At 37.7% G+C, this 11,463-nt stretch overlaps 1 protein-coding gene across 2 annotated transcripts in view; it reads left to right on the top strand.

Annotated features, from left to right (window-relative positions):
* LOC109965663 (matrix metalloproteinase-17) overlaps window positions 1–11,463 on the top strand; it is a 101,751-nt gene that overhangs the window by 80,844 nt on the left and 9,444 nt on the right. For both annotated transcript variants that reach the window (XM_020609873.1, XM_020609872.1), the window contains exons 4-6: window positions 2,403–2,689; window positions 9,421–9,597; window positions 10,101–10,203. In XM_020609873.1, coding sequence (XP_020465529.1) covers window positions 2,403–2,689; window positions 9,421–9,597; window positions 10,101–10,203 — 567 coding nt within the window. The remainder of the gene's footprint in view (window positions 1–2,402; window positions 2,690–9,420; window positions 9,598–10,100; window positions 10,204–11,463) is intronic.

Genomic DNA, 11,463 nt, shown 5'->3' with positions numbered 1-11,463 from the left:
GCTTCATAGCTAAAGGCTCTGCCTCCCATTCTGCTTCTGTGGATAGCACCAACAACAGTAAAAGGCATCCAAGGACACTTTACATAGTAAGGTCTAGACTTTACCATTATTATTATTATTATTGTTATTGATAAAACCCCAACAAGGTACTGTATAGTCTGACAAACCTAAGCCTACAATGACTGATCACAAGTTTAAGTTGATATGGTGACGTTGGCAGCATATACTTGAATCTTGCAGATAATAAAGCAGTGTTACTATTCCTTTCCACACCGCTAAAAGATGTTAAAATGCTATTTTAGAGCTGAGGCAAACTGCAGACATGGTGATGATGTGGGTTCATCAGTGCTATCCTTTCCACTGTTATAATAAAAAAAATGATAGCCACTTTATGCTTCACTATTATATCTGTTGTTTCTTTAAAGAAAAAAAATGAAGAGTAGGTTTTGGATAAAATGCATGATGTTGAAAACATCTTAGGAACGTATTAAAACTGAAATTGAAATTCACCACTTTTCATTGTTTAGTGAACCATAATTTCTGGGATTGAGAAAAAGGTCAGGGACACAAAAACCTTCAGGCCCCTGAAAGAAAATCAGTCATACTGTATGCTGCACACGCATACGTCTTGTGCCTCACAAGATGAAATAGGGAAATAAATAAGGGATTAAGTAAAATGGAGAAAGGAGATATCAAAATTCCAGAAAGAAAAATAGAGAAGCGTTAGGGCTAGAAGGATAGCCAAACATGCAGAGCAAGAAAAATGAAGATGAGACCCCGGTTTTCAGGCACAGGTTTAAATACTTCAAAACAAATAAGCTAAAGAGAAAAAATAAGAGTGTAGCTAAAGAGTAATCAGAGATGAATGAGACCAAAACTGAAACAGAGATAAAATAAGACAAAATGCACTTTTTAATGGTACAAGTGTGTTTTGAGAAGTGGTGTAAAAGATTAAAGCGATCCCACTGGTGTGAGCTCATCTGACCGGAGTTCAGAAGTTTGACTTGAACAGTAAAGGTCCGGTCGCCTCTACAAGCTGAGTTGCTGAAATAGCTACTGCTTTGACTCATGTGGGGATGAAAGGTCTGAAATGTAGCTGCTGATGTATGTTGTTGTGACTCAGAAGTTTTCATTAAAATACTTTATCCTTTTGCTCATCAGCAGGTCATCAGGATAGTGTAGTGAAGCCTTTAAAGTGGGAGAACAATCCTTTGACGATGTCTCAACACAACTCATATCATTATTCAATGGATTTCCTACATCTGCTTATACTGTCAGGGGAACATGGTGGATCACATCAAGCATTGTTATCTTTTTTTACCTGAAGTTCAGCTGCAGGTAGCTAAAGCAGGGGCAGATCTAGAAAGTTTTGGATGGGGTGGCCAGTCCAGGGCACAGAATGGGAGAGGGGTGGCACATGCCGCTTGAAATGCATGTAAAAAGTAAATTCAACTCCCAGTTTTGAGAAATAACACACCATTATTGAGAATTAAATTGTTTATTTTTTGTAAAAATGAGCCACACATAATGCTTCTTTAGCTAACTTTGGCTGCGCTCCTTTATTTACTCCCAACTGAGGACATCAATTGAGTTTCTGCCTTCGCGCTGACACAGATGATGAGTTGACATTTGTTCTGTGAGCCAGTGTTCTAATCTGTATTTCCAAAGTGTATTATGAATAATAATTTGTCACCACGCACCAGATGAGACTCTCTGCTGTGCAGGTAAAAAGATTTTTAAATAAGTTCATCAAAATCAAACCACACTGTGCAGCTCTTCTCTATCCCACCATGCTGGTTTGGGAAGAAGAGCTGTGCGATGTTTTAACTTTGGTAAAATTTTCAAAAGACATTAAAGATAAAACCCAAACTCTGTCCAGTAATTGTAAAAACAAGTATCAACCAAAACAAACATCAGTCTGCCCAGGGACTGCAGATTAAAATCGAACTTCTGGCCAGATTTCACCATCATATTAATAGCAATGAATGTGTGTTATACCTGATAAATAAATGCATTTCTATCCCTCTTAGTGGAGAGCAAAATAACTGTCAGTGTTATTTTCAAAGTAAAAGTATTTCTTTGAAGCACATACCTAAAAGCTGAAGGTTTGACATTGTCAGACTTCCCATCTGCTACTGTCATGTGCCTCATTGACATGGTTCTAACATATACAGTATTTTAGACTTGGTTTTTGTTTAATACAACAGAGAAAGTTGTTCTTTGAAAGAATGTGTTTTCTATTCAAAGGCTGTCAGTAAGCCTGAGTGAGGTGTGTGTTGTTGATGGAAAGAGTCATCTTTACTGGCAGCCATAAAGAGGCTATTTTTAACTTGGTCCCATACAGTTGCACAGAGGTCACCAAACAGAGCTAAGGTATCTGTCTTCTCACTTTCCTCTCACAGAGTGAGGACGTTCCCTAAGGATTCAGCCTTACTGGGCAGGGACACTGTTCGAGCACTGATGTACTACGCCTTGAAGGTCTGGAGTGACATTGCGCCACTTAACTTCCACGAGGTGGCCGGAAGTGATGCAGACATTCAAATCGACTTCACAAAGGCCGACCACAATGATGGCTATCCTTTTGACGGACCGGGGGGCACTGTGGCGCACGCATTTTTCCCCGGAGAGAGGTTCACAGCTGGGGATACACACTTTGATGATGACGAGGCCTGGACCTTCAGATCACCAGGTGAGGAACTTGACTTTTTTTAATATCCAAGACTTTTACTGTTTAGTAATTATGTTAACTCACCAGGAACATTTCCAAGTGACTCACAGCGAACTATAAAATGAAATTTAAATGCTCAGCATTTAGAAAATGAAAAACTGTTTTAAACTTCCATGCTTGCCAAGACTTGCACATTCAAAGCTAGAACACTATATGTTGGTGCCAACTGTGCTTCTACCCCTTTTCAGATTCTATAATTAATAGGTAATTCAATGGAACTGTAATTATAGCAGACAGTGGCTTCAGACTCTGAGCAGTGACTAGAGCAGCGGCGACTGTTGTCTCATACTCATACAGGCATAAAAGGCGTCCTTTAATTTCCATAACTACCATACATAAACAATCAACTATAAGATGCCACTTATTGATATGAGCCATAGTTTTCCATTGAAGAAATAAAATGTTACTGTTGACTTATTGATCCGACTTGATTGTTAAAGGATTCCGTAAGGTTTTCTCAAGTATTGTATTTTAAATTTCTTAATAAATAAAAGATTGGAAAAAGAAAGAAAAGCACCGTATTTAGCACAATTAAAGTATTTTTACTTGACAGCAATGTATTTCCTTTGATTAATGGCAATAAAAAACTGAGCAATATGTCCCCATCAGACTTTGAAGCGGTACTATAGCGGTACAAAGCTGCTCCAATGACATCTGATGAAAGAGTGAGTTGGACAAAAGATTTGCAGAGTGGACACACTGTTTAGTGTAGAACTGTCTTTCTAGTAAAAAAACAAAACATTTTTACTACTTCATGTTTCCACCCTACCACAGTTCAGAGACAAATACTGCATGCACTTCTTTAATATCTGTTTTACATTGCACTATTGTTTCTTTTACTTAAAGTAATTATTCTACATCTCATTTTGAGCACTCACATAAGTATACTAAATATGAAGATACCACAGCAGCTGGCTGACTCAGCTTAACACAAAGGCTAAACTGAAACAGCTAGTCTATCTCTAACCAAAGGTATCAAAACATGCCCTTTACAAATTAAGATTTTAACACAGATTTTGTTACTTTGGACACAGCAAAGCTAACTTTCAGCTTTTAGAAAACTAATAAGTGTATTTCCCAAAATGTCAAACTTTTTCCTTTATATAAAGTAAAGTTGGGCAATATTGCCAAAAGTATTACCGCAATTTTTTCATATTGATGGATATCATTAATTAGCCAAATATATATTTTAATAGCATTAATGAAGATGGAAATACATTCATTATTTTTGACCTCAAGTATGTGTTGTGGTGAGTAACACTGAATGTAAACATTGTTTTACAAGAAAAACTCCACAAGGTTTTTTTTTGTTGTTGTTTGTTTGAATTTCCAGAGGCATACTGAGTTTAGTATTGTCTTTAAAAAAATCACAAGGTTTTGTTATGGCTCTAAACTGTCATTCATTTTTGAAACAATAATTTGATGCTTTTTCTGCAACCCACATGGCATAATCTTTATGCCTATTAGGCTCATGTAAGGTTCTGTTTTGTGGTTATAACATCAGTAGTGGTGTCAAAGTGTGTAAAGCTTTTCTTCCACTTTTCCTCTGTATTCTGTATGAAGCTGAAAATGTTTCCGATCTATAAACCCAGAGTCAACCACCCTTGAAACCTCGCTTCTGACTGGCATCATGTCTTTTGCTATAAAATATGAAATTACAATCACTGTGACCCTGCTTGTTTTTGAGCTCTTATTATATGGGTGGCTGCTGCTGGGGTTTGAACTAATGTTACCACAAAAGGCTTGTTTGCAAGCTTAGTGTTGTTTGGATGGCAGACTTTTTGTATACTGGGATGGTGGATGATACCGTTACTCTTTCAAATGGTGGAGAAGGTCTTTTGCCTTTCCAGTTTTCATCAGCACAGGTTGTTGACATATTGGATATTGTTCTATTGTTTATTCAGCTTTAGAAATCCAAACCATTTCCAAATCACTGAAGTTGTGTGATGATGTCTCTTTTTGTGGTAATTATTGAGATCATTTTATTGCCCAGTCCGACTATAAAGGATCGGAATAAGTGAGGTATCACTTAGTAATAGCTCATGCAGATTATGCACTTATTTTTGTAATTTGCATGTCAACAAAAAAGATGGATATGTAAACAAATAACACAAGTATCACTTGATCTAAGATAGATTATTATTGTGACAAAAACCTTAGGCTGAAAGATTAGTTTACCAGCACTCACTATTGTCCTACTCCCCTGAGAGAGAGCTTAAAGCTTGTAGCGGGGGTGTAGATGACATTGACTCGACCATCTGGTGAGTGTATGATGCAGCCAGGACCTGTGTTAATTTCCAGTCTTTGCTTTTGCTTCATTAAAGCTGTGGACCGTATGCTACGGCGGCTCAATCTGCTCCAATTAGACCTCCCAGCAGGCTGTAGCAGCGGCAGGACATGATGGCCTTAAGCTGCAGTAGTTTACAGCATCATCTGCATAGATGAGGGTTTGGTTAATGGGAGCAGGGCAGTGAAGTCAGAGGTGTCCTAATGACCCCAACCTATTTCTCTCTTCAAACAACATCATATTTAACATAAATGTTGATTTAAACAGACAAAAAAAAAAAACTTAATCAAAAAATGATGTTTTTTGTTATGAATTACTCATCAGTGGTGACAGCCTGATGGAGGACAGCGGTAAAAACACAGCTTTCACTGTGAGCACGAGTGAAAAGATGCTGGATATGAATCATCCTATCTTCTTAGATGGTACTGCTTTCAAGGTTGTTTCTTTCACTCATCGTGATGAAAGGTCGGATGTACATCAGATAAAATGCATCAAACTTTGTTCATTCTTAAAGCAGGGATGTGCCTTTCTTTTTGGCTATATTCTGTAAAGGCACTAAAGCCTTCTGTTTCTTCTGGACAATCAATGCCAGTACAGAGTTAGTGTTTGTTTTTTTATTCTAGTATTGTAGAGACAACATTATTTCTACACCATTAAAGTCATTAAAAGGTATTGATCCTTTCCTTGACTGTTTGAACTGTGCCCTTGCCATTTCTCTTTTATTACTGTAGTTGGAAACCACCTATTCAAATACTTTTATAGTAATTTGGGACGTACCTATATGCCATCAAGGTCCTTACTAATTAGAAAATTTCAAGTCTTCCATTTTTAATTTACTGAAAAACATAATAGCTAACCAGTTAGCTGTGTAACTCTAAAGCAATGTGATATTCAGATGTTATACCAGCCATTTCACAGGTTTAAAAATAAAAATGCACTGTTGGAAAGCAATAAGTGACCAATTTGATGCAGCACCTTTTGAGTGAGGTTTAGTTCTTTTATTGGAGAGCAACGTTTAAGTGCTTAGCTGCTAAAAGCTCCACTTTGTTCACTAGCCAACACTAACTTTCTCTCTGCCTTTTGGTGCTGGGTAGAATGTGGGTTTTTAGAACTGAAGGATAGTATAGATGAGAACGGTCAGACTGAAGCTAAATAACAAAGTTGTGGATCATAAAACTGAATCAAAAAGGTGAAAATGCTTAAAAGCTCTAGGAAACTGATAGGGACACTTTCACAACCAAGTAGTCACATCATAGCTGCTTTAAAAAGATGCATAAAGATGTTGCAAACAAATTTTTTTTTATGTAGATCATTTAGTTAAATTTTGATTTCATTTATAATTCTGGACCAACTGATTAATACTGAATTTTAAACATTTATAAAACTGTTTTTTTGTCTTCATTATGTGTTGGCTGTAGTTCTTCCTTTAATCAAAATATATTGTACCTTACAGGCATGTTTCCAGACTCTGGCCATCAAGAAAACATGCTGCGTCATTTCTTATTGCTCTGTGTTTACCCATTGATTGTTTTGAGCCAAATGTGCCTGTATGTTAATTGTTGCTCATTATTACAAACTGAAAATGCATTAATTAAATTTGGGCCCATGATGTAACAGTACCACATCTCCGGTTAGCAGGCATCCAGCTTGCTCAGTAGCTTCAGGGTTCATTTTCTGAATCTCCTAACTTGCCTAATTTAACACACTAAATGTTCACCAAAGGAGCTGATGCAGACTTTCATGCCTCTCAATTAATTTTTAGCGTGACATAATAGCTCTTTTTATCCACTTTGCCTCGAGCAGGCCAGTATCACAGAGAGAGAAGTTACCTCCAAACACAGAGATCAGTTGAAAAGGGGAAATTGCATAGAATAACAAAGCCTGGCTAAAACATTGGCATGTGGGTTGTTACAGCCCAGTAATCTACCTAAATGTCAGTTGATAGGTACAGAAATTAGACAAGATTAAAATATGTGATTGGATCAAGCTTCGAATGTTATCATTACACAATTTGTCTACCAGAGAACACCAACAAGTTTATTTGTCAATTCTAAAATTCCCTGCCCAATACATATTTAAGGAATTTAAAGAATATAACTTTGATTCTAAATTCACTTCTTGGAGACCTTAATAAGGTTAAATATATTTTGTTAAATATTTCCAAGGTCAGAAGTCTGATTTTACTTTTTTCGCATATTTCAAAGGATTCAGCAATCAATATGGTGTCCTCACTCTCTGGCTAGAGCCAGTCCCTGCTGACACTGGGTGAGAGTTGGGGTACACACTGGACAGATTGCCAGTCTATCATAGGGCTAACACATACAGTAGAGATAGACAACCACTCATACTCACATTCACACCAACATACAATTTAGAGTCACCACTAAACTTCAAGTGCGTGTCTTTGGAGTAGGGGAGGAAGCAGCAGTAGCTGGACACAACCTATCTGGGCAAGGGGAGAGCATGCAAACTCCAAAGAGAAAAGTCCCGATTGGTCGTGAGGTTCAAACCCAGAAACTTCTTGCATTGAGGTGACAGTGCAAAGTATTGTACCACTTTGCTGCCCACTAGCACTATATGAAACTCTTCAATGTTTGTCATAGGTTTAATGAATTCTAAAATATGAACTATTAGGTGGAGCTACTATATAATGTCACTGCAAAATAGTGAGTGCACAATGCTTGACTCTGCCATGACTTTTTAGCTTTACTCATATTAATCTTTGTTTTATCTGTTAAATTATTCACCTTTCCCACAAAAATGTTGCAGGCAATGTGTGTAGCATAATGTATTTACTGTGCATTAAAGTAATAAGATATTTTAATACAATATCTGAAAATAATTTGTTAGATATACTGTACGTTACCTCTCATGTCCTTTATTGTTTTGGTTCTGTCTGTTTATCTTTTTCTTTCCTGCTGTCTTTTTGACAAGGATGTCTAAATGAATCTCACTCATCAACCAAAATCTCATAGCTCTTCAGACTTTGTCTCACTGGGACTAGGATTTCTTTTTTTTGTCAACCTTAGATGGACTGTAAATATGATGACATGGTGCTTTCTTTGTTCTGAATCCCTCATCTATCCCCATCGATCCCTTCTCTTATTCACTTTTCCTCTCTGCACCATGTGCTCTTGTAGATTACAGCTGACATTTGGCTCCCTAATATCCCAGGTGTTGCAGCACAAATGCTCCTCTTCAGCTGTCCTTTGTCATTTGACAGAGCACAGCACTGAGATGTTCCCAAGTCGAGGCCAACATAAGGATACCAGAATGCAGACTTGAGCCTATCCATCAAGGAACTCTAAGCTAGCTTGGCTTGACACACTAGCACTCATGCTTTTGCAAAGCTAAATCTCTAAGCCCCAGGTTTTGTCTTGCTTAGCAGAGCCAGACAGGGGCTTTTTTTGTGAACCATTGAGAAGGGGGAAGGGTGCTTTATTAGCCTGCAGCCTCTGTAGGTGTTTTTCTGCACTCAGGTTTTGATTGGCAGCCCAAGGGCTGAGATAGTATTACCATAGTTATCTCACTACACCACACACCTAACAGCTCTCAAAGCCACCAGAGCTGCCTGTCATGCCTCTTAACATACAACCTATAGAGTTCAAAAGGGATAAACATACAAACAGGATTTGTGTTGGTTCTACAAAAGTCACAAACTTTAAGCAGCAAAGTCTCTGTTAAAGCTGAAGCTGAGGTAGTAATGTTGAGTGAAACTGAAAGAATTGGATGATTAAAAGAGAAAAGAAAAGCTGATAATGGTGTGCTGTGTTCTCAGAGCGAAAACCTTGTTGTTTCCTCTTCTTGCCCCAAAAGAGTGCTGGTTAATTTTGAAATGTTCAGAGTGAGGGAAGAGGAACTGTTTCCAAGATTTTGAGTGTGCAGTTTTCTCGTTCTGTAATTTACTGCCATGCTGGACAGCAGTGATTGTAGGGGGAGGACAATATGCTGTGTGCAGCATTCTATAGCTGTTTCTTTGATTGAAATTACTCCTTTCCTAAATAACCCCAGGTTAAAGGATGAGGAGAATTTGCAGTTTTTAGAAGTGCAGGGTGTATGTCTTTCTGTTGTATTGCATTTCCAAGTTCCATTCAAGTATATGTTTGTGTGTATTTATATGAACACTTAAAAAACATACAAATACAAAAATTTGATACAAAATAATTATCTATTTAATGTTTTTATAATAAACTAGTACATTGCTAGTAGTAGATACTGACTAATGCCACACTTACATGCAGCAAAACAGGAAAATGTATACAAAACACAAACATATAAGTACCTTGTGAAAGGCAATTGATAATCTATGTGCCTGGTTATGTTTCAGTTTGGGTGAAAATAATCAGATTCAAACAGAGAAAGACACAATGAGCAGGATGATGTCTTTCTCATTTGCCTTCTTCAGACTCACATGGGATGGATCTGTTTGCGGTCGCAGTTCATGAGTTCGGTCATGCCATCGGGCTGGTTCACACCTCAGCCATCGAGTCCATCATGAGACCATACTACCAGGGTCCTGTAGGAGACCCTCTGAAGTACGACCTACCCTATGAAGACAAGGTCCGCGTCTGGCAGCTCTACGGTATGAGGAAACACTCCTCTTTGTTTGTGTGGGACAGAGAGAGAGCAAGGTTATTGGTTAATGAAAACATGGATGGAGTCAACTGGACGTCTTTATGGTATATGATCTTATCACACCATTACCTGATAGAGTGAGTAGCTGTGTGCAGGGGAGAGACAAATGGTGATGTACAGCAAGCTGCTGTTGCAAGGGAGCTGAATTGAATTACAAAAGAACAGCACTAAGACATAACCTGAGTATTTCATACTGGTGCAGACTTTACCATGTTACACTGTGGTACATTAGAATAAATGCATATAATCATGCAAAAGAGGAGGATTTGAAGTAATCGACTAACAGTTTAATAAGTTAAAAGAAATTTAGAAAATTATTCAAATTATTCATTTTTGTCTGACCAACTGTCCAAAACCCAAAGACAGCAAATCTGCACATCTAAGAAGCTCAAATTAGACACATTAATTACACTATTCATTTTCTTTTTCTATTGTTTGTTCATTCCCCAGGTGTCAGAGACTCGGTGTCCCACACCAATCGACCAGGCAACCCCTCCCCGACAGCTGAACCTCCTGTCCTGCTGGACCTTCCTGAAAACAGATCAACTCTCCTGTAAGTAGTAGAGGTGATGTCATTTTTGCATAACACAAAGACCTTAAACTATTCTGGTTATCAAACACATGAAATGATCCATTTTGACCTCTGTATTGATGATGTTTTACCCTAGTCATGTTTACTGGTCCTCTCAAACACACACACACACACACACACACCCATGGTTCATTTTTCCCCTCAGGTATCTCTGTCCACTGCCCTGTTAAAGATGTTAGGGCAGAAGCTGTAATAAATGTCTGTCTGTTAAACAGTGTTAAATGTGTTAATTTGAATTCATTTCATTGTGTTCATTAGAATTTTTTAATTTGAATTGAAAATTTTCAATCATATCTTCATAACTTTAAGCAAAATATTTCAACTATGTATTCCTACTAATGTCATTTGTTTCAACTGTCTGTCTTAATTTTACAGTAGCTATTTTACCTTTAATTTGAACCTTTGTTACTTTCAACTGTTTTCACTTATCTGTTCACTTGCTTTTGGTTTCCCTGAAACTCAAATCAAATCATGCCAAGTCACTTCTTTAATTTTATTAAATAAGCTGAGGTACTACGTTTCCACGTACCCTATGACATTTACAGAAGTACAACTTGAGTTGACTTATATAAGCATCCCACATTGGCATACATCATGAAATCACTGAATTGGCACTACCAGAATGATGAAGTAGAGGCAAGTCATCTGAGGATCATGAATATCAATACACAGTGTCATTACAAACCTGTCACTGTGGACCAAAAATTATATACACAGCCGTGCACCATGTCACTTAGGCCCTATAGCATATGAACAATGAGTGAACTCTGAGTGATGACCTGGCTTCAGGAATCTTTTGTTTATTATTTCACGTGACCCTTATTTCACAGGAGCCATCAAAAATTAGGCTTATTAGTATTATGTTGATATTTCCAGGGGCTACAGCATATGTTTGAACATTTGTAGGGTGTCCATCAATGCACCGTCATTCCATTCCTATCCCATGCAGCATTTGTTTGATTATATATGCTCTAAACAACAACAGCTTTATATTTTTGTCAACTTGCCATAGTGCTGGTCTTAAAGGTTGTGATATTTTAACAAACATAAGCAAAGACTAGTTGCTTTGCAGGTGAGTTAACTATACTGATTAACAGGATCAACAGAGGGTAGCTCGCTTAGGGAGTGATCAACCTGTGCTTCAAAGTGTACTGTTAACAGTGGCCAACACTAGCTGACCTCCTCACATACAATCATGCTAACATTCAAAGGCTAGGAGTT

The sequence above is a fragment of the Monopterus albus genome, unplaced genomic scaffold (assembly GCF_001952655.1).
Source record: "Monopterus albus unplaced genomic scaffold, M_albus_1.0 scaffold102.1, whole genome shotgun sequence".
NCBI lineage: Eukaryota > Metazoa > Chordata > Actinopteri > Synbranchiformes > Synbranchidae > Monopterus > Monopterus albus.
The sequence above is the reverse complement of the archived record's forward strand: the minus strand, read 5'-3'. Positions and strand labels throughout refer to the sequence as shown.